This window comes from Sorghum bicolor, chromosome 5, assembly GCF_000003195.3.
Source record: "Sorghum bicolor cultivar BTx623 chromosome 5, Sorghum_bicolor_NCBIv3, whole genome shotgun sequence".
Classification (NCBI taxonomy): Eukaryota; Viridiplantae; Streptophyta; class Magnoliopsida; order Poales; family Poaceae; genus Sorghum; species Sorghum bicolor.
The window spans coordinates 2,009,871-2,033,063 of NC_012874.2; the positions used below are offsets into that span (position 1 = coordinate 2,009,871).

General features: G+C 40.2%; 3 protein-coding genes across 3 annotated transcripts; 1 reads left to right on the top strand and 2 right to left on the bottom strand.

Moving 5' to 3' along the window:
* On the top strand, nt 5,306-5,944 carry LOC110435627 (protein piccolo-like). Its single transcript, XM_021461375.1, has one exon. It carries the CDS (start codon nt 5,306-5,308, stop codon nt 5,942-5,944), a length of 639 nt encoding a protein of 212 aa, XP_021317050.1.
* On the bottom strand, nt 9,652-14,242 carry LOC8083056 (protein sym-1). Its single transcript, XM_002450154.2, has 8 exons — nt 13,877-14,242; nt 13,634-13,721; nt 12,872-12,966; nt 12,699-12,771; nt 12,471-12,563; nt 12,293-12,379; nt 12,125-12,205; nt 9,652-10,296 (listed from the first exon to the last, which is right to left on the bottom strand). Exons 1-7 carry the CDS (start codon nt 14,170-14,172, stop codon nt 12,125-12,127), a joined length of 813 nt encoding a protein of 270 aa, XP_002450199.1. The 5' UTR covers nt 14,173-14,242; the 3' UTR covers nt 9,652-10,296.
* On the bottom strand, nt 15,692-20,168 carry LOC8083057 (UDP-rhamnose/UDP-galactose transporter 4). The gene is made up of 6 exons (XM_002450155.2): nt 19,967-20,168; nt 19,120-19,339; nt 18,176-18,360; nt 17,896-18,096; nt 17,303-17,464; nt 15,692-16,275 (listed from the first exon to the last, which is right to left on the bottom strand). Exons 2-6 carry the CDS (start codon nt 19,247-19,249, stop codon nt 15,955-15,957), a joined length of 999 nt encoding a protein of 332 aa, XP_002450200.1. The 5' UTR covers nt 19,250-19,339; nt 19,967-20,168; the 3' UTR covers nt 15,692-15,954.

The window sequence follows — 23,193 nt, forward strand, 5'->3', positions numbered from 1 at the left end:
TGGTTGTGGTTAATATTAATAATGCAAGATCTTGCTATCTTTGGACAGACTTTTGGAACAACAAAGTTCCAATGCAGGCATATCCAGAGCTTTTCTTTTTTGTCAAATCAAGTTCAACAATACTAGCTGAGGCAATTTCAAGGGAAAGCATTCTGGATTTCTTTCACCTGCCACTGTCACAGCAGGCTTTTCTCCAACTAAATCAGCTGCAACAGGATTTCCATCAGTTGGCTCTAAACGAACAATCTGATTCCTGGACTTGTATTTGGAATTCTGGAAAGTTTTCAGTGGCAAGAGCATACAAACAATTAAGTGGTCATAGGACAATTCACAAAAGCTTCAAATGGGTTTGGAACAGTTCATGTCAAAATAAACACAAAGTTTTTGCCTGGCTGTTTCTTAAGGACAGATTAAGCACCAGAGAGCTCTTAAAGAGGAAAAATATGGAACTGCAAGGTTACAGTTGTGTAATCTGTAGTTCCTTGACTGAGGAATCTCTACTTCATTTAATGGTTCAATGCCCCTTTGCCTCAACCTGCTGGAATTGGATTGGTTTGCAAGTTTCTGACCAGCAGGACCTATTTCAGAATCTGAAGAGTTTCAGAAGACAGCTGCAAGTTCCCTTCTACTTGGAAATCATTATACTCATGTGTTGGGCCATCTGGCATGTAAGGAATGGCCTCATCTTCAATAACAGATTGCCTACGATCAATGAAGCCAAAAGACTCTTCAAGTCTGAAATGGTGCTGCTTTTGGTGCGTGCAAGAAGAAGTTACTTTCCCTGGATTGAATTATGGATAAACAATCTAGTGTAATTTTCTTAGTTTGGTTGATTTTCTTCATTTCTTTTTTTGTTTCCTGATTTGTCTCCCCCCTCCCCTCCTCTTAGCTCTGTAAAAACGCTTCCTTTTTTGCCTTTTTAATTCACCAGTAGGGGTGCGCCCCTCCTATTCATTCAAAAAAAAATGTTCATGGAAGAAAATATATAGAGAGAGGAGGGATGAAGCAGTGTTCACCATAATATACTTCTTCCATTCCAAAAAACACTACGGGTTTGTTTTGAATGCGGGAAATATTTAATGTGTTTTTTCTTTGAAAATTGAATTTGATTCCTATGAAATTCCTGTGTTCCAAATAAGCCGTACATAGAATTTTAAATATAGATCTAGATAAACATTTGTCTAAATTAACATCTAGAATTATAACCTTTTTAGGATGGAGACGGATTGGGGCTTATGAGTTATGATTATTGATTAGTACAGCAGAGACCAAGTCATCATGCATCTCTAGCTCTGTTGGTGCCACGACGAAGCTGAATCAGTCCAAAAGCAAGTTCCCAGTTCCACCCAACAAATAAAGACGAACAAAACAACGTCAGCTTGCCTCGTTTGCTGACGAGAGCAATCAAGGACTCTTTTCCCCTATGGGCCGTGTTCAGTGCAGGTCTTGATCATGCTTTTCGCTTTGACTGATTTATTGTAGAAGAAAAACACTGCTAGATGAGTGACAGATTCAACTGATAAACTTAAGTGAATAAGGAGGATGCTTACCGTATCACCTCAGCTCGCCTTTTTGAGTGGTTGAGCTGAGCTTTTTAGGAAGAAATCCTTAATGCTTAATGGTAGGGTGATTATGGGCTAGCAACTATATATATGTTAGCATTTATATATATGGATGCATGTACGAGTTGGCAAGGCGAGCTAGGCAAACTAAGAAAGATTTTATTTGGGATGATGAGCCCCCTACTTTTATCAATGAGTTTATACTAAGGCCTTGTTTAGTTGGCAAATTTTTGGTTTTTTTTCGCATATATATCTTGGAAAAGCCGAGTCTTAAGCCGCTAATTTAGAGCGTCAAAACTTTCCGTAGATACAACAAGGAAATATAGGAATCTAGGTATATAGAGAGGTGCGGTTGGATCTCATGTTACGTTTCCTCTAAATTTTCTATGGTTTCAGCCATTCAGCCCATTCTATACAAAATGTATATTATTTACAACGCACACTCCGTTGTTTAAAAAGCATATATAGGAAAAAAAAATCCACTAATCCTTTACAAGCAAGTGTGTTAATTGAATCGACAAATCGGCTGAAAATAAAAGAGAGAGGTTTGGGGTGGGTGGGTGGGGGGGGGGGGATGAATCAACAGATGAAAAGAATGTGAAAATCGACGAGAAAGAAAACAAGGGCGCACGACGAGAAAGAAAACAAGGGCGCACGGTAGTCAATACTGAAAGCAGAGAGAGAGAGAGATGTATGAGAACGAAGATATAGGGTAAAGGACAGTGCCCAAGTGCGTGGATGCAGTCCAAAAGATCTGACCGATGACCAATCTACAATCAGGTCTTTGTGTCGAAGATGGTGGGTAGCTACTAGCTTTGTTTAGTTTCAAAAAAAATTACAAAATAGACATGGTAGCAGTTTCGTTTGTATTTAACAAATATTGTCCAATTATGGATTAACTAGGCTCAAAAGATTCATCTCGTAAATTACAGTCAGACTGTATAATTAGTTATTATTTTTATCTATATTTAATGCTCCACGCATACGCCACAAGATTTGATGTGATGTGAAATCTGAAATCTGAATTTTTTGGCAATTTTTTTTGGGTCAAGTCAGAGTCAATGGAATAGTCAGCCCCCACAATGCGTGCCTACGTACTATGAAGCAAATGTGCTGACACTAACCCTTTAAGAAGTCGATCGTACCAAACCATTTTGACATACGCAAGGGGGCGGGATCAATCAATGCAAAGTACTCCCAAATTATAAGTCATTTGGTTTTTTTAACATCAATTTTGATCTCTCTTTTTATTCAAAAATTTATGTAAAAATATCATTTCTTTTGTCGTGACTTGATTTATTAATAAAAGTTTTTCAAGAATGACTTAGGTTTGACTATAATTTTTTTTAAATAAAACGAGTGGTCAGATTTGGGGTCAAAAAAATCAAACATCTTATAATTTATGATGAAAAGAGTAATAATAGTAACGTGTTGGGCCTTGGTAAAAGGGACATGCGTGTACACTATATGGCCGCTTAATTGGTTTAAGGATTTTTTTCTTCAAAAAGACACCTTATGTAGTCTATTGATATAGCATTTGAAGGAGTAGTTAGGTAGAAAGAATTTAGAGGCGGGTCACATTATAGCCCACCTCTAATTTATTTTTAGAGTAGCATGATTATTCGTGACATTAACTGTCTCTAAAAACAGAGAACGTTTCTAAAAACATCCGAAAGCACCATCCACTTCTAGAAAATCAATCTAGAGGTGTGTGAGTCATATCTGAAACTACTTTTAGAGAGATAGTTCGTGATGGAGCCACCTCCCGGAAATGAAAAGAAGGCACACCTCTCTTTTATGTAGTAGTGGTAAATATTGTTGCGGAGAAAGTAAATGCGATACACTTTTAGAGTTTTCGTACCACCTCTAGATGAAAAAATAATAATTACAACAGCCACAAAAAATTATAGTTTTGTAAGTCAAGTTATTTAAAGTCTAGCCAAGTTATAGAAAAGATTGTCAACACTGACGATATCAAATAGTTTATGTTATATAGACCGTACATGCATGACGTTGTAGAAAACTCTGTGAATGTAAACCAAGATCTATCAAATCTAGCTAGCAGATTAATTATTAGTAGTAAATGCAACTGGAAGCAGTTAACTTTCGGGAGAGTGGATGATGCTCTTGTTTGCTGCTAGCTAGTATTCGTCTACTGCTAGGACTACTAGTCTAGTATAACCAGTGAAACCGCCAGTTGCATGCGCTACTCCATGTGCATTCATACTTTTGACAATTTGACTCAGGGTCAAGGGCTACCAAATCAAATACACTACTATACTGGTAGTATAGTCGTATATTGAAGCAATATACGCATATAATACTGTGGCGTGTCATCGTTCACGGTTTGGAGTGTGTCGAGCTACTACGACTAATACAAAGCCAACATATGTACATGTACTCGTAATATATATATATATATATGATGACTATCAAAGCAAGTTGGCACGCAATGCATATACATCGATTGGTGTAATCTACGTACGAGGCACGAGGGAAGAAGCGCGCAGGGGGACGTACGTCAAATGTGGAAATAAAATGCATGCGTTCAACTGGATCTCTGTACAAGACGCGTCGCATTTCCTCTCCCCAGCACATTCATTTCATTTCGTTTATATATCTTATAGAGTATATGTTGGGAGTATATATATATATATATATATATATATATCTGTGTGTGTGTGTGTGTGTGTGTGATTTCCAATTATTTAATTAGGTGGCCAATAGTTTGTTTTCGTGCGTGCATGGTTTTGCAGGCCATGTGCATGTGTATGCATGCGCGAGCGAGAATTGCATGTGGTCTATTTATTCAGATCAGAAAAAGGAGGCATATGCATGTGCATGGTCTCCGATCACATTTTTTGACCCATGCTGTCGAGCAGAGTTGACCGTTCCGGCATGGACGTTTTAGGCTTTGTTTAGTTTCAAAAATTTTTACAAAATAAGTATTGTAGTATTTTCGTTTATATTTAATAAATATTGTCCAATCATATATTAACTAGACTATAAATTATAGATAAACTATACAATTAGGTATTTCTTTTATCTATATTTAATATTTCATATATGTGCATTCGATGTGATAGAGAATATGAAAAATTTTGTAAAATTGTTTTAGAACTAAACAAGGCCTTAGTTTTGCCACGTAGTGCATGCGTGCGTGTCTAATCAATGCAAATCAATTTGAAACAAGCAAGCAATTGTTTGTTGTGTGCCCGCTTGCCTAGCTCCGAAGCCGGTGCCGCTTGGCTGTAAAGGTACGATAAAAAAATATTATTTATCAATTTATTATAAAAAATACTGCTGAATAATTAATAAAATTCAACTGAATAGACTGAGCTCTAGCTGCGTGCACATAGATCCACAGGCAACCTTGTGCAACAAGGACAAACAGATGCAACTTCAATCGAAGCAGAATTGTTGGTACAAATTTCAAAGTCGGTTTAAACTAATAAAAGTGAAAAGAGAGAGAGATAATAGATAGGTGATTTGATTAACCATAGATACTTAGCATGAACTTCATACTTATAGATCTGCTTCAATTCCAGGAGTCTAGTTGATAAAGTTGTGTTTGAACTTTTTTTTTTTTGATTGAAAATTGCCGACTTGGATGGTCAAGCTCTCTCTGTCGCTGTCATCGTGGGACCGCTTGGTAGCTACAGTACGTGTGCTCAGTGTTCTTTTGGGTCCCGCGAGTGGGCCCACACCTCCAGCGCCTCCAGTCCATATAAACCGCCGTCTACATGCCCACCCACCTCTCCTCCTCCGCCGGCTCCACCATGTCGCCGACGCCATGTCACCCTGCCTTCCTCTACGACCTGGACCTCACCGCGCCATCCCCGTCCCCGTCCCCGCCCCCGCCGCCGCCACAGAACAACAACCACCACCTCCGCCCCGCGTCCGCCCGCCGCCGACCGTCCAGCAGGCGCCGGCCGCGGCCGTCGCGTAAGAAGGTGCCCCCCACGTACTTCGCCGCGGACCCCGCCAGCTTCCGCCGCATGGTGCACCAGGTGACGGGCGCCGACGACCTGCTGCACCTGCCGCTGCCGCCTCTGGCGCCGAAGAAGCACGAGGCGACCACCGCCCTCTGCCGCCCTGCGCCCTCCCGCGCCGCGGCGGCCGGCGCGCTGACCAGGCTACCGACGCTGGACACGTCCGCGCTCCTGCTCGGCAGCTGGTCCGCCCGGAGGACGACGACGACGGGGCTGGCCGCGTCGGTGCCGCCGGCGGCTGCGTGGGAGGTGGACGTGGCGGCCGGTGTCGGTGTCGGTGTTCGTGCAGGACTCGGGGGAGCGGGCTACAGCAGCAGCGATTCCGGCGGCGGCGGCGGCCGTGGCTTCCCAACCTTGGAGTCGTGGGACGACGCTCTCTCGTACTACTAGCTCCTCGCATCCCATCCATGAACACGAACATGCAGGATTCCACGATAATCATCTCATATATATATATATATATATATATATATATATATATATATATATATATATATATATATATATATAGCTAACTACAAAATATGTTATTCTGTAGCCACCTCCATTTACGATAATTTTATATACTAATTTACGATAATATGTATACATATTTACGATAGTTGGATTACTATAACACATGAGGATATTTACCGTAATGTTATAATAAACCTTAGTAAGGAGTTACTATAATCTTATAAATTAATATAATAATTATCGTAACTCAAAGTGGCTACAAAATAAGTTATTTTGTAGCCAGCTACAGAGTAATATATATATATATATATATATATATATATATATAAAAGATGGATTATTAGTTGATCGATTGAGAGACGATGACAGTGTCTGTCGATGGATGCATGCATGAACAAGCATCTTGCTTGCATCCATGGTTAGGTCTTGTTTAGGCCTTGTTAGTTCCCACCAAAAATACAAAAAGTTTTCAAGATTCCCTGTCACATCGAATCTTACGGCACATACATGAATCACTAAATATAAATATAAATAAAAACTAATTACACAGTTTGCCTGTAAATCGAGAGACAAATCTATTGACCCTAGTTAGTCTATGATTGAACAATATTTGTCACAAACAAAAGAAAGTGCTACAGTAGCGAAATCCAAAAAATTTTCACATCTAAACAAGGCCTTAGTTCCCAAAAATATTTGAGCTGAGGTATTGTTGTATTTTTGTTTTTATTTGGCAAATATTGTCCAATCATGTACTAGCTAGGTTCAAAAGATTCATATCGCGATTTACAGGCAAACTGTACAATTAGTTTTTATTTTCGTCTATATTTAATACTCTATGTATATGTCACAAGATTCGAAGTGACGAAGAATCTTGAAAAATTTTTGGTTTTACAGATGAAACAAGGCCTTTAGTAGCTGCTTGTTTGTCCTCTCGTTGCTCCTAGCTAGACTATCTGTCTCGTACTAAGGGGACAATGCTCCAAATAGATAACTAAGGCCTTGTTTAGTTCGTAAAATTTTTCAAGATTCTCCGTCATATCGAATCTTTGGTCGTATGCATGGAGCATTAAATATAGATAAAAATAAAAACTAATTGCACAGTTTACCTATAATTTGTGAGGTAAATCTTTTGAGCCTAGTTACTCCATGATTGGACAATGTTTGTCAAATAAAAACGAAAGTGCTACACAGTAGCCAAAAACTAAAGTTTTTGCCAACTAAACAAGGCCTAAATGAACTATTTTTTCTCTCTTTTTTTATTTAGTTCATTTCGTTACACTAGAGAAGAACTATGCGTATCTATTTGAAGAGTCATCCCATCCTTATCTTGTACGTACGAATCAATTTTCGATCGCTGCAGTAAGAATCAATCAGTAATTTAGGCCTTGTTTAGTACGTGCGCGAAAAGTTTTTAGGTGTCACATCGGATATTTCATAGGATGTTGGAAGGAGTATTTGGATACTAATAAAAAAACTAATTACATAACTAGCCTGGAAACTGCGAGACGAATTTATTAAGCCTAACTAATATGCCATTAGCACATGTGGATTACTGTAGCACTTAAGGCTAATCATGAACTAATTAAGCTTAAAAGATTCGTCTCGTGATTTCCAACCAAACAGTGTAATTAGTTTATTTTTTATCTACATTAAATGCTTGATGCATGTGTTTAAATATTTGATGTGATGGGTGAAATTTTTTTTAGACGGGGAGGCTTTGTTTAGTTCCAAAAAATTTGGAAAATCGATACTGTAGCAATTTCGTTTGTATTTGACAAATATTGTTCAATCATGAACTAACTAGGCTTAAAGATTCGTCTCGTGAATTCCGACCAAACTGTACAATTAGTTTTTATTTTCGTTTATATTTAATAATCCATGCATATATCTAAAGATTCGATGTGGTGGAGAATTAAAAAATTTTGAACCAACTGGTGAACGCCTGGTGATCCATCCATTCTCATTATTGATGACCATTGATCGCGGCTGTACAGTGCCATTCAGCTAATGAGGTAATAGGATCCATCCAAGATATAGCACCAAAACGAATCGATCGTTATCAAAGATTTTAACATAACTATAATGATGTTTTTATTAGCTTAGACCCTACGATACGTCGAGATGAAGGCAGGCAGACCAGCCAAGGTGAATAAGACAGCGACAGAGCATGAGTCAGCAGCACGTACTCTATGAGTTGTTGTTGACTTTGAAATATCTTATTTGACAATTCGTTTTATTATAACTTTTAATATAAATATCATCTATTTTGATATGACTTATCTGATCATTAGAGATACAATAATAATAATTTATTTATTTTAGAATTTGCATAAAATTTTTGAATAATACGAACAGTCAAACATGATTGGTCAAAGCAACGGTCTTTTTGAGACGGAAGGAGTACGTCCTTTCCTTCCCGTTCAAAGAAAAAGAGAACTAATTCTCATCTTCAAATAATCCTGTTTCACTAGGTTTATAGAAAATACATCAACATTTTATCTTTAAAAATGAGGTCTATAGCTGTATGCATCTGCTTGATTGAAACTCAAATGACTTAAAGCCCATTTAAAACGACGCTGTTTTTTTTACTAATTAATTTGGTTGCTTGTCTTGTGGGTGGGCATTGGTTAAAGAAATTCCCAACCCAACAAACGAATGATGCTGCGGATTGCAGGCAGATCTAGGACTAGCAGGAGTGAGCATCGCAGTCGCAGTCAAAAATAGCGGCCCGAGGCCAGCCACACTCGTCCACAGGCAGTGGCAACGGGGTTCTACTGGCTCTTGTTTAGGTCTAGTTTATTTTTCAGTCAAAAATTTTTCGTCCTATCACATCAAATATTTAGATACGCTAATAAAACATTAAATATAAGTTAAAAAATAACTAATTATATAGTTTATATATTTTTTGTGATACGAACCTTTTAATCCTAATTAGTCGAATATTGCACACTAATTACTATAGTTATAAATATACTATAGTATCTAAAAGTTTTTCTTTTCATGAACTAAATAAGACCATCTTTTTCAAAGATTTACATCATATCTCATCAAATTTAAACAGAAAGTAGTGTACTGACAGATTTGGGAGCACTGCACCGAGCACAGCCTCCTCCAGCGAGGCAAGACTCAAACTGGATAGGTACCCGGTCATATCAAAGCGAGCCTGGCCAAACAAGCTCAAACAGCATTCGAAGCGAGCCTGCACTGCATGCATGCGTACCAGAACCAAACAAGCTCGCACCTGGCGAGCCTGGCCAGAGCGACTGTCCACGCCTTGCGAGCCAAGGCTGTGGTCTGTGGCCATCCGCATTGTCTAACTCTCGGTCAGTCTCGGTGGAGGTTTCACCAAGATGTCATACATATTTATTAGAGTGTTATATCAGCAAAATTGCACTTTTTACGTAAAACGAAAAGGAGAGAGAAGGAAGTAGTTTCACCATAGTGAAACTCCACGGGTGTTGTTTCCCACGCGATGAAACGAGATGAAATTCACCATATTACATGTGATCCAATCATTTTACAGTAATTAAATGCTCTACCCAGCCTAGGAAACGTCAAGGTAAAACTAATGCATTATGGAGGTTGTTTCATTATTCGTTTCATTGATACCCTGTCAGCAGATTTATTTTGGAAACAGTACATTGAAACGGGCCACTGAGACTGACCTTATAATAATAATTAGTTCGATACATCAGGTGTCAGCATGCATATATAATGGTCCGACGACAGGCGAAGACACGGATGTTCCATCTTGGCGGCAAATCCAAAGCAGGGCGTGCTAAACAAAAACAAAATCCATTCCATGCATTGATGCTGCTGCTGCTGCTGATCCTCCAAGACAACACGGCCAATTTATTCCAAAATCCAAACCGCTGGCGAGTACCACGAGTACGTGCAAATTATATGCTTCACTGCTGATGTAATAATAACAATTGAACAAGTCTCAAGGAAGCACACCAGCCATGCGTAGCCCTCATTGATAACCCATCACAACACCAACACTAACACACAGCACACGTGACATGTTCATTGTGGCAGCAACCACAGCGGCACCCCTGTCCTAATATGCAAGGAAGGTCATTGATGATCCTCCACCAGATTACGAAACCATGTCATAATAACCACGGTCCATTCAGTTTCGTCGAATCTGATCAGAATGACACACTCCAACATGATGATAATGTACAGACCCTACAGCTACCAACTGCACTAGTTGGATATCCTGGCCAGGAGTCAACTGTTCAATGAATAACGCTCCTCATCACCAGCTTCAAATTTGCGGAGACCTAATTAAGACAGTTCCAAGGAAAAACAAGTTCAGATCCACAGTGCGTGGCAGTGATTGCAGCTATGCCAAAAATATAATCCAGAAGAACAATGTGTATATATTTTTTGACCAGACTTTAGAGAACTTGTTCAAAAAAACAAAAGGCACCTTTGGCATCAATCAGGATCATGTTAAACTGCAAAAGGTGGAAGCTGACAGGTATGACTTTGGGTTACAACCAGGAGTCACAAGTCATTCGAAGGGCTAATTTGGAAGCAAGGGGGAGGCACACCCAGGGATGGAAAACGCTCCAAGAACTAAATAATTATTCAAATTATTTCCCCCATGGATTTCCCATCCTGGAAAAAGTCAGGGATCCAAAGGGGATTTGAGTTTCCAAATTAGCCTGAAGTGTGGGTTGTGTGAATCCCCGGGATGGCAAAAAAAAAAAAAAGGTACAGACCAAGCTGACTTGCGGGCTTCTCAGGAAAAGAAAAAAGAGGTAGGGGTACCTCACAGGCATACACAAACCTACTACCGCCAAAGATCAATGGGCCAACCAAATCAACTAGTATATATTATGGTGATAATCAGCCTTCATTGCAGCGACTATGATCTTCTACTTCGAAATACAGCATGGGCAGCCAAGGCAAAAGCAAAATAGTTTTCCTTGCCTGAAGCCAGACTCCAACAAAGTGAAGCTCCGACCTGCCACAACTACGATTACTGAAAGCCGAAAAGGCAGTTATAAGGACAAATAATGTAACTCAGGTTTAACTAGCAAATGAGATTGGGTTACTACAAGTGACCGATGAACGGTGAGACATTTAAACATCACCATAGCTTACTACTTACTACAAGTGAACTATGAGTGGTGAGGCATTTAAGCATCACCCAAGTATCGACGTCAAATTTGCAATGTGCAATTTATAATGACAGTAGTCCAAATTATGCAAAGCCAAGGAAACAGGAGTTTGGCCAGATGCTTCTGGTTAGATTCTAAGGTCAGTCATGTGATGCAAAATGAACAAAGAACATCACTGGTGTCAATTGACATCATGTTGAATTGCAAAGGTATAGTGAGTTATTAAGGTCTGTAAAAATTCTGGAACAGGTCCACAAGGTTGCTTTAAGGGTGGGCAGAAAAGATAAGGTAAGGCTAGGTGCAGTAGCCATTGGACAAGCAGGTTAGTATGAGAATCTCATCTCTCTATTATACTCGATACAAAAAAAGTTGAAAACTTGATATAAACTGTTGCAGTTCAAACACATCGACAACAAATCCCTCAACCTACAAAACACTTTGAATGCTGGTCCACTATCGCAACTACTTCCATGATGTGAGGCATCATATAATGCACATCAGTTTCAATATGTCTGTGAGAGAAAACACCTGACGTATTTAGTTTCATTGACCTATGAGAACACATGATGTGTGTGGATTTGACAAAGTCAATTGCAACATATATGCCCCATCAGTCAAACATCATAAATCATAAATTTGTAACATCTGTACATGACATCAGTAGTGGAAATAGAGGTACAGAAGATTTCGTTATTATGTACTCCTTTAGTGGAACATGAAACTGAATGCACAGCCTGCCATAAAGTAATCAAGAAAGGGAGATGTGTGCCTGCACTATCGTAGATATACTGTTTTACTTCTACGAAATTTCTCATACAACCATCAGCAGGAACAGGAAATGATCAATAACCACATTAATAGACCCATTTTCTTCTTTACTACTCTCTTTGTTATAAACAATCAGTAAATAATGTGATAATCACTTCATAAAACAATCAGAGAGGCTAGAGTTGGGGTTACAAGACAGGCCAGCTAATAGTACCTATTTTGCGATAACTTCCTTGTGAGCTTTAAATGACAAAATCACATTCCATGCAAGGGATACAACATTAGCAGCAAGGACCTGGAAAACAAATGGTAGTAAGTTGGCATGGGCAACCCAAGCAGCATGCAAGTATAACAACTTTTGAAAATGAGCGTCTTCAAAGACCTGAAACTTCTGAGGGACGAAATAAAAATTGAAAAACTGAAATGGTATCCATAATTGCCAATTTGCCAACACTGATGAGAACCACTCCTGTAGATGTCAGAAACGAAAATTAAATAGCAAGAAAAGAGCAAATGCATGTCATAGCAGGGAGTGAAAGAGCACAGAAGGTTCATCTCACCTGCTTAAGCTTTGGCACTAAAAGAGAGGGATTTCCTTCCAAGGTGACCAGTAAGCTCATAAAAACACCGATGAAAATGGGAGCAAAAATAAACTGAGGAGAAGATAAAAAAATAGTCAAAAGAAAATATGACAATTGTAGACACAAAGAAAGTGCAGGACATGGAAGCAAAATTCAAGAATATAAATCTTTACTTGGGGTTGCAAGGGAGAGAAAGAAAATGCAAACCTGATCAAGTATAAGGCGAGCAATGGCACCTGGTGCTCCACTGATTGTCACTAATTTACTCAAATACAAGTACCTGCACATGGTGATTAATTATCAAACAAACAGCAATGGCAGAAAAAGCTAGCTACACTACATGGTACTGATAATTACTCTCGAAGCTCAGAAAAGATTACCAGAAATGTAAAGTTGGCGCCACAAGGGCCAGGCCCAAAAATGTGAATACAAATGTTCTCCTCAAATCAAGCTCTGGAACTTGATCAATAACAAGCTGGAACAGAAAGAAAATGAAAATTACGACTACACATGCAGGTGGTTAAGTAGCAAGCAGCAGCAGCAGCCATCAATATAGGACCAAAACACTTCAATGAGCCATCAAGGTCAGTTAGCAACATACAAACGAAAATATTAAGCACGTTTTCCAATCACTGCTGCAATCCTCTATGCCATAAATGGATTAAAGTTCTTAGGTTATTTTCGTTTGCTTGCTTGATGGTGCATTTATCTTTCATTTCTGGTATGCATACAAAAAATTCAAGTTGGTAACAACATCACTGTTATTATTACATAGTAGATTAGGAGTATATAATACTTCGCTTGTCTGAGAATTCATCAAAGGCCAGAGATAGCGATGTAGTAGTATTGTTACAGAAAATAACTTCACATACTTTAGGGCATGGATTGACACGACTGATTTGCACTGGGCTAATTAGGTTGAACAAAGTGTTTGGGTTCCTATAGATATTCCAATCCTTCAATCACATGAACCATATACTTTGACAATAGTTTCATGGTCTACAAAACAAACAGTAACATAGTAGTTCTAGGTTGCCTGAAAGTCATTACTGACTACGAAATCCTTGCTGCATTGCACATAGACTGAACCCAAATGCTTGCTGCATTGCATAAAGACTGAAGCAAAACGCTGCAAGTAATACCTGGCAGATGAGGTCCCCAGCCAGAGTCAGGACAGCAGACGTGACCGCCTTAGTGGCAATCGGATTCTTATCCAGAGCCATCAGGTACCTGTCACAATGCACAAGAGCAAACTGAACATCTGAACACTTGGATTCTGAATTGCGTAACTGAACATTTGAACACTTGGATTCTGAATTGCGCGTCAAGGAACAGCACCCACGGGCCACGGCAGAGCAGAAGCACAGAGCGCGGAATCGAATTACCATGCCAGGAAGACGCGCCAGTCCTTGGCGCCTCCTCCGCCGGTGGGTCCTGCGGCCGGAGCGGTACCGCTTGAGAAGGAAGCGGCGCGGAGCGGCTGGACGCGCCCGGCCTCGCGCGGCCGCACGGCGGATGGGGCGGAGAGGGCGGCGGGTCGTGGGGGAGGACGAGGGAGGCGCAGAGCGAGGCGGCGGGAGAGGAGATGGCGCGAGGCTGCTGGCCCCGCGGAGGCGGAGACGGAGATAGAGACGGCGCGCGGCGCGAGGAGGGAGAGCCGGAGCGCGGACGCCATAGCCATGGCTCCTCCTCCTGCTGCTGGGTGCTGCTGCAAATGGAGGATGACGGTGACAGGGTTGGGGGGACTTTTTGTGGGGTTTTGCGGAGGCGTTTCCTCGCTAGGTTTTAGGATACTGGTTTACGTTTCACTTGTAGCGAAAGCGGAAACTGGGGAGTGGTAGTAGTTCACTGGGCCTCATTTGAGCACTTATTCCTCTGCTGATGTCAATTTACGACAAGTTATTAAGTCAAGGATTTTGCAAGCCATGATTTTAGCTAGTATTTGGTTGACTACAAAACTTGCCAACTTAATATATTTGGCTTGCTAAATTTTTGGTAACTTTTTGTTCAACTTTTGGCTGTCAAATCTTTAGCATGGTAAATTTTCGTCATGAATCAAACAGGCTCTTAGTGCCGTCCTTTTCTTTAGATCTTGTTCAGTGTCACTACTACAGTACTACATCGCTCATGGACATCCTCTAGTCTGGTGAATCACTCGAGTAGAGCAAACCCACCTCAAATATTGAGGTCATGCTTAGGCCTTGTTTAGTTCACTTCAAAAACCAAAAAAAATTCAAGATTCTCCGTCACATCGAATCTTGCGGCACATGCATGGAGCACTAAATATAGACAAAAATAAAAACTAATTACACAGTTATGTAAATCGCGAGATGAATCTTTTAAGCCTAGACTTCATGATTAGACAATGTTTGTCAAATAAAAACGAAAGTGCTACAGTTCCGAACACCGAAAAGTTTTCAGAACCTAAAGAAGGCCTAAGCATCTTGCAGAAGCTTTGCTGTCAAGAAAGGGGCAAGATCAGTTGGAAATGCCTGATGAATCCACTGCCTAATATTAGGGAAAGATCTTTGACTCCTATATATGACTAGATAGATTGAGAGAAGACCTGAAACCTTTTCTTGCTATGCTGATTTTCAATGACAAATTCATCATATATAGATTGAACGAAGGGATAGAACCATTCTTATTTTCTCAAACAGTTTGTGAAGAATGTATAAATGGAGATAAGTTCAAACGCCAATCAGCTTTTTTTTTAAAAAAAGATATTTTTTAGTTTCTTTCATTATGCAGAAAACAGTATGTTAATTACTTTAATTTCTTGAGGAATATTAACTGTGTTTTTGCAATCGACAATGTCTAACCACTTCGTAAACAATTGAAAATCAGCCTAAATAAAAAAGAAAAACATGTTTCACAAATAAGAAACAAGTCTACACGGGCCAACATTAAAATTATTTCAGCCCACGATCGATAAAATGCGTTCGAATCATCGGCAACTGTCTAGGCGCCGAACACTCGGCACTATTTTGATTAATCTTTTACTGCAATTCAAAACTTCCTACAGTACATCCCCATGCTTCTTTCAATTCGCTTTTCATTTCCTTTTCATTAATAAGTATTTAGTCCTCTGTAGCTTGTAATGTTTCTCTACAATGAAATACCTACACACAGTCACGGAAAAAAAAAGGTGCATCCCCAGGAAATACAAAAGAATATGTTCCGCAAACAACTGCACTATATATTCGATAAAAACTGTCTTGAAGCCTCCTAAACCATGTTTGTCTTTCTCCTCACTGCAAATGATTCAGAGCGCCAAAAAATGAAGCTTTACAGTATACCTGTAACTATAACAATCCTGAGTTTCTAGATGGGACGGGTTTGTCCTCTGCGTCAAACATAAGGCGGCAGAGTTCCCAATCTGTGATACTTGCGTCACCTCACCAGAAATTTAACCTCGGAACGAAAAATTCCCCATCTAAGTTGCAGTTAGATAATAGCAAGACTATTTCTCAGCACCGGCCTTTTCTTCTGAACTTCCCTTGAGACTTGCAGACCTCACCGGCAGGATGCTGCGCCGCTCTTTGCCGCCTGGTTTAGCAGATGCGTTGCCATACCATATCATTCCAAGAACGGCCAGAACCATCCCAAGGACTACCTGAAGATTCAGGCCCTCCTTGCCAAAGAAAAGAAACCCAAGGGACAGAACAAGTACGGTCTTCATGTGGCCTAGGACTTGGAAGGATACAGCAGAGAACCGCCCAATGCAGATGAATTGGCTCAGATTAACGCCAATGGCAATGAAGCATGAGAGTGCCAGGAAAAACTGCAGATTCATGAAAATAAAATATGGTAAGGAGTAGGGACACTTCGAGTTGCTAAGTTATTGCTAACAGGTCAATAAGTAAAATGGAGGAATTTCAGCAACAAGAACAAACAAGATCATTGACAAATTGTGGAAGTTTCTTGCATAACATTCACGAGACTGTGTGGTGATGTTACAAATCATCACAGTATTGCGAATTCTCAACCAGATAAAATGCCAGCTAATTACCATTTTATTCTTTTAGAGTTCAAGGGCTGTCATGGGCATAAAGAGGGGCGCCGTAGGGCGCAAGTGTCCTAGTTGGGCCTTAAGCCCATTAGTGTTAATTAGTGTCTCTCTTAGTTATTTGTCTATAGGAATAGTACCATATTGTCTAGGCACAAGAGGTGTTAGTCCTATGTACCTTTTATATTCAGCCCATGGGGCACAATGGAAAGCAAGCAATGAATTATGAAGAAACAATTCTAGTCTCCCTCAATCTCTCAAGCTCTTGGCAAAGCATAAGGCCTAGTTATCTCCCAAATATCCATCAACATAACATCTGGTATCCAGAGTCCAGCGATCCTCTTCATCCAAAAAAAAAACATCGATTCAGATCCCGATCCCCACCACCATCCGCCGCCGCCGCCGCCAGGTGTTAGTCCTATGTACCTTTTATATTCAGCCCATGGGGCACAATGGAAAGCAATGAATTATGAAGAAACAATTCTAGTCTCCCTCAATCTCTCAAGCTCTTGGCAAAGCATAAGGCCTAGTTATCCCAAAGCTCTTAGCAAAGCATAAGGCCTAGTTATCCTAAAATACCCTCATTCATAACAAGGGCATAGCCCCGGCCTTTATACTACCAAAGACCAACAGTTATAGCATTCAATACATTCATTCCTCAAAGGGAGAAACACACCAGCCCAACCAAGAACACTACCACGGTCCAACACCTCACAGAGAAAATGACAAAGTTAAATTATATACAGAAGAAGCATAAATTGTCATGATCAGAGATAGAAACATTGTTATAGACTGTCCTTACCAGAGCAAGTGATGAGAAACTGAAGTGATCCACCCTTTTGCCTGTCAACAAGTAATCTACAAATGGTCCCACTAGCAGGAGTGACCCAGCTTGGGCTGGAGCAGTGTGGCCCAGGAGGTTGAATGAGTTCAGAGAGTACTTGCGTTGGAGAAAATGGACATACTGCAAAAGGAGCAGAAATAAAAGTGAGTCTAAACTGTGCCCCTTTTATTGGGTACATGACAGGGCCAAAGTCCAAATAGAACAATATATCAGTGGCATCATGATTCATGAGCACATTTATCAAGTCTAACAGTTCAAATATGGAAAATACCAAGTACAGCCATGGTGAGTAGCAAATCATAATCTCTAGAAAAAAAAGGAGTTATATCCTAAAGCAGCAGCAACACCAATGAATAATTCGACAACTGCTAATCATTGATAACTTTGCAGAATAAACAAGTATCACTGTCACTAAAGTGCCATATTGTCCTTTGAAAAGGCTCAAAGTGTGGGCCAACAAACTTGCAGCTAATAGCAAACAGGAGGTAGCAAGCAATCTTACTGGTTGGGTGATGTATAAGAAATCTGGATACAAAGGTGCTAAAACTTACGTATTGTTGCAAAGCTGTGCTCCAAACAGCTATAACAGCTGCGATTAGACCTCTTGCATTCACACTGACATCAGTAACCGTGCAGACTGCAACTCCTATAAGCACGACCATTATGCTCAGCTTTGTGTCCCGGGAATAATGTACATGATCAAAGACAACCTCCAGAAGACATGATGCAGGTATCATGCACAGCTTTGCTATCTGAGCAAGGAATAGAATGAATTTAGTTGTTGACAATTTAAGGCTGCATAGTATAGTAGATAATAAAAATTTCACCAACCTGATAAAAGCCCACAGAGTTCCACATCAAGCTCACATTCATCCCAACAATTGACAAGTTTGAAAATATCACAAATTTAACTAGATCTGCTAGGGGTAAGTGGGATGGCTGGCTCAGGCCTAACCATCGAAATACGATAGTCATCAAGGTAGTAGTCACAAAATGAAGCCCAGTTAATGTCGTGGCTGAAAGAAAAAAGAAAAGGTAATTAATGACATGACAGGAGATATATCCAAGTCCCCATCCATGCACAGTTTGTTGAGAATGTTCAGAAATATGGTAGAATCTGCAACCACTTAACATACAGTAAGAAATTACATATGCTAGCATATCTCAATTGCTTCCACCAATGCCATGAAGGTTCGATTAGCAGCTACACTACCATTTTTACCAAGGAAGTGTACAAGGGGGTAGCCAGGTAGGTTTTAGTTTCTGCAAAAACCTCAAATAGCTGGAGCACTTTATAAAATTATTCTTCAGCATTGACAAAGCAAATCTGCTTATTACTTTGGTATTTGCAATAAAAAAAATTGTTTACAGAAGAGCATACTTTCAAATTCAAATTGAGGTAGGAACCCCTTTCATTTATTTAATAAAATTTTGGTATGAAAAATGCAATAGAGCACCATTAAAACCACTTGAAATCCATAAGATGTCTGTGAGTTCTCCAAATATACACTGCACAAGAAAAATGCATGTGGATTCCACAATCAAATAAGACCAACCATCACTACGGTCAGCAAGGATCCACCAGGACAATACTGATGCAATGCAAATATGCCTACAACATTCAGTCCAGAATCTAGCAATCGCATAACAAAATACAGCAGTGGCATAACATAACAGCGGTAAGCAGGCAGAAACACAAAGAACTAGAGACCGAATGTGAAAGTCAGAAGTACGACAAATAATTAAATCCCCAGGTGAGCCGAGCACAGACATACCGAAACTGAACCCATACGTAGCCATCAGCGCCTTGTTAACCATGATGATTCCAACCGATGTGGTGACATTGAAACTCCACGCTGCGAAGTCGAGGGCAGCTTTCTTGTCGGATTTCTTCAGAGTACTCATCTCCACTTTCACAGCTTTCAACTCTACGCTCGCTGGATTACGCTCTCCGTAAAGACCGATGGCACAGGATCCGGGAATCCAAAGCTTGAACTGCAGAGAGCGAATCGATTAATCATAAGTGAAGTGAGATGGTACCGGCGAAGTTCACCCAGCCAAGCAGGCATAAACATCAGTGTATGGAGCAATACTGTCACCACAAGTTTTTGTTATGCCTAATAAGTCTTGGATTTGCAGCAAAGGTGAAGCAACTAGGCAAGGGTGGATTTCCCACGCCCCCTCGTCCAAGTGGAGGATCCAGGACCAAAATCTAGGACGGGCGCGGAGCGAAACGACCACCGACCAATTTCGTCTGCGCTGCCGAATCGGCACTCGTCTCGTCTGCAATCGAGAGGAGCAGCTACTTCCTCCCTAGTCCCTACTGAGGCATCGTATCGAACAACCACGAGGCGAGGCGTGGCGGGGCAGGCACACGGAGCCGCAGGCCATCAGGGGGCCCAAGCTAGCAGAGCAGAGGCCAGGCCACGGGATCTGACTGAGACCCTCCCCGGCCAGAAGGAAACGACTCGCGACCACCACGAAACGCACGCGCTGCGTCTCTGGGCGGCGACGCGAGGCGAGCAGCAGGCAGCCGCCGGGCCGCCGTACTGCCTGCCGCGCCGTGCGTGTCACCGCAGGCGCCGCGAAGGGGAGGAGAAGGAGGAGGAGATGGCTGGTTACCTGCGCCTGCGGTGGCGGTGGCGGGCCTCTCCGCGCCCGCGGCTGTTGCTCCGGCGATGCGGAACGGCGTGGCACCTCCTCCTCGTCCGGCGTCCCGATCTGTGTGATTCGGGTGGGGCGGGCGCCCGCTCCGTCCGAGCCGAGCCGGCGGGTAGGGGTGGGCCGTGTCGGAGGGGAGGAGCGCGGCGTGGTGTGGTCTGAGATGTGATGTGTGAGTAGTGTTGTTCGCTCCGCTGGCCCCGTTGCTTTGTGGTTGTGGTGGGACCCAGGCTCGCTCCCAGATCTCTGAGGTGGGGACCCTGAGGCCTTGTTTAGTTTAAAAAAATTTAAGATCTTACATCAAATCTTGCGGCATATTATGGAGCATTAAATGTAGATCAAAACAAAAACTAAGTGTACAGTTTGCCTGTAAATCACGATATGAATCTTTTAAATTTAGTTAGTATATTTGTCAAATAAAAACGAAAATACTACGTACAACACTTTTAGAAACTGAACAAGGCCTCGTTCAACTGACGAAACTTGAATTTTAAAAAATAACTGACGGACTCCTCGGCTGATTAAAAATCGATTCGCCATGATTTCGGCATTTCGCTCTCTCAAGTAGTAAAAGTGACATAAGGGCTGTCTCCAATAGGACATGCATTTGGAACCCAAACCCAAAATAGGTTTCCAACACAATACCTATAGCCCTCCAACAGAGTACCCATACACAAAACTTATTTTGGATATCAGGAGAGGCATAACCCAAATTTGGGTATCCTCTCTCCTCGAGACCCAGAGAGTGTTGTCTTTTAGGTCTTGTTGTTGGAGAAGACTAAAAATAGGTATGGAACCTTTTACCTGTAGCGCTACCCAAAGAACAAATGGGTCTTGTATTTTGGGTGACGATTGTTGGAGATAGTCTAAGACTAGTTTAATTTGGTTGATCTTTTCTCTTTTGTTCTGATACTTAGTTGCAGTTGCAGAGCCAGCTTTGAATTAAGTCGTCATCGTAGCAGTAACAAAATTCAGGTTGCCTAATCTTTGGCGTACGCGGAAAAAACTAATTGATTGCAACATTGTACAAGTACTGCATCAAAAATAAATCAGTTGCGGTGTATTACGAATATATATAGGACGAAAACGACGACTATTCCCATGCAACCAATGCAAGGAACGTCGTCAATAAATAACTGGACTTTTGCCAGGAAAAAACAAACAAACAAATTAAAAATTGTACGTGAAAAGGATCGTGACTTTGCCAAGGAACGTCGTCAATAAACAAACAGACTTTAAAAATAAACCATATTAGTGACATATCTCAGCATGCAAGTTGTCTATCTCAACAATGCACACTATCACCTACAATTAATAAATTTATTAGCTCATTGCAATTGTAAATATCAATGTCGGCAAGACACATAAATATTGGCCAGGTCAACATATCATATATAGTCCACTAGCATTAATGTATAATTATTTATTTATTTGTATAAGTAATATATAGTCTAATAAAATTATAATAATGCGTGAAATATGCTTCTATAGTATACGATGATCTAAATGCAGGGCAGCCTCTTCTTCGTGTTATTATAGCGGAGTATATGCATCGATAAGAAGCGCCTTTTTTAGCTTGTGGCCTTCTAACAACGCTGCTTCTACCCTAAAAAAACAACGTTGCTTCTGAGTTGTAGCACAAGTTATGTACGTACGGGTTCTCTCTCCTTTAATTAAACTAGAAATGATCATTACATAATCTCATTGGCATCTGCTTGATTGATTAATTAATTTATTATTATATATAAGCAGTACAAACGTTCTATAGCTAGTGTCATAGTGTGTGCCGGTGCAGTGCAGGTACCTTCGTTGATGGTCTGCTTACTTACAGGTTATATATGACGGGACGGCACATGATGATGAGATGATCGCTAAACTAAGGCATGTTTGCAAATTTTTTTTACTCTCTCCGTCTCAAATTATAAGTCATTCCAAGAATCTTGGAGAGTCAAAGTTTTTCAAGTCTGACCAAATTTATATAGTAAAATAATATTATTTTTGGTACCAACCAAGTATCGTTAGATTCTTTGTTAATTATATTTTCATAGTGTACCTATTTTATGACATAAATCTTTATATTTCTTTCTATATTTTTTGTCAGATTTGAAAATACTTTGACTCTCCAAGATTCTTGGAATGACTTATAATTTGAAATGGAGGGAGTACAAAATAGATACTGTAGCATTTTCGTTTGTATTTGATGTGACGAAGAATTTTAAAAAAAATTACAAAACATTTTGGGAACTAAACAAGTTCACTCACTCTCTCTCTAAAAAATGTAAGAAGGCTGTAAGTGGGCCGCTGGGCGCAAACCCAAATGAGCCCACGCATCGCGCCATAGGGCGAGGGCGCCACCACACGACAAACGGCACCACCTGTTACGCTTTTATATTTTTGCAACCTTTTACCACTTGTGTGTATCCTATCTTATGCGACACTGTAAAGAGGAAGGTTCGTTTTTATATATTTTTTACTATCGAGAAAATCGAAATAAATTATTCTCAATTTACTTAAATTTATTAAATTAGGATTAACAATTATATTTCATGATAAATTTAAAGATACTTATTTAATATCATAAATATGTATTTATATTATTACATACATGTAAAATTTTGAGCTGAATATTGCTTAATTTAGCATCGTAACTAGAAGTATACTTTTTTAGGATGGAGAGAGAAGACAAGTGTGTGTCAAGTGTCAACTTCGCTCCGAGCCCTAGTGCGTGATGCTTACGAGTTCTAAGGGGGTTTGGATTGTAGGGTTAAAAATTATACTATCTTATTATAATGGTCTATGGTGTGTTTAGTTTATGGAGTCACCTCATGAGATAATATATTATGAGTTCATCCTATACATTTTGTGATAATGAATACATTCCTTTTTTTGCGGGGAAATTAATACATTCCTTATACATATACTATTATATTAGCTTATGAAAAATGAGATGATAATAAATCAACTCATTCCATTCCACGGCTAAAAAAAAGTGAGAAGTGAAAAAAATATAATAAATTACCTTTTTCTTTAAACCAAGGCCTTGTTTAGTTTCAAAAAATTTTAGAAAATAAACACTGTAGCACTTTAATTTGTATTTGGCAAATATTATCTAACCATAGACTAACTATTTGTCAAAATTTGATGTGATGAAATTTTTTTTGAACTAAACAAGTCCCAAACACATCCTT

Excerpts from the sequence above, each read along its gene's own strand:
- LOC110435627 (XM_021461375.1), top strand. The coding sequence starts at position 5,306 with ATGCCCACCCACCTCTCCTCCTCCGCCGGCTCCACCATGTCGCCGACG.
- LOC8083056 (XM_002450154.2), bottom strand. The coding sequence starts at position 14,172 with ATGGCTATGGCGTCCGCGCTCCGGCTCTCCCTCCTCGCGCCGCGCGCC. Across the intron at positions 12,772-12,871 it reads GCGCCAACTTTACATTTCTG|GTACTTGTATTTGAGTAAAT; the intron begins GTAATCTTTTCT and ends CACCATGTGCAG. Across the intron at positions 12,206-12,292 it reads TCGTCCCTCAGAAGTTTCAG|GTCCTTGCTGCTAATGTTGT; the intron begins GTCTTTGAAGAC and ends TTTGTTTTCCAG.
- LOC8083057 (XM_002450155.2), bottom strand. The coding sequence starts at position 19,249 with ATGAGTACTCTGAAGAAATCCGACAAGAAAGCTGCCCTCGACTTCGCA. Across the intron at positions 18,097-18,175 it reads ACTCTGTGGGCTTTTATCAG|ATAGCAAAGCTGTGCATGAT; the intron begins GTTGGTGAAATT and ends TTCCTTGCTCAG. Across the intron at positions 17,465-17,895 it reads GCACAGCTTTGCAACAATAC|TATGTCCATTTTCTCCAACG; the intron begins GTAAGTTTTAGC and ends CTCCTTTTGCAG.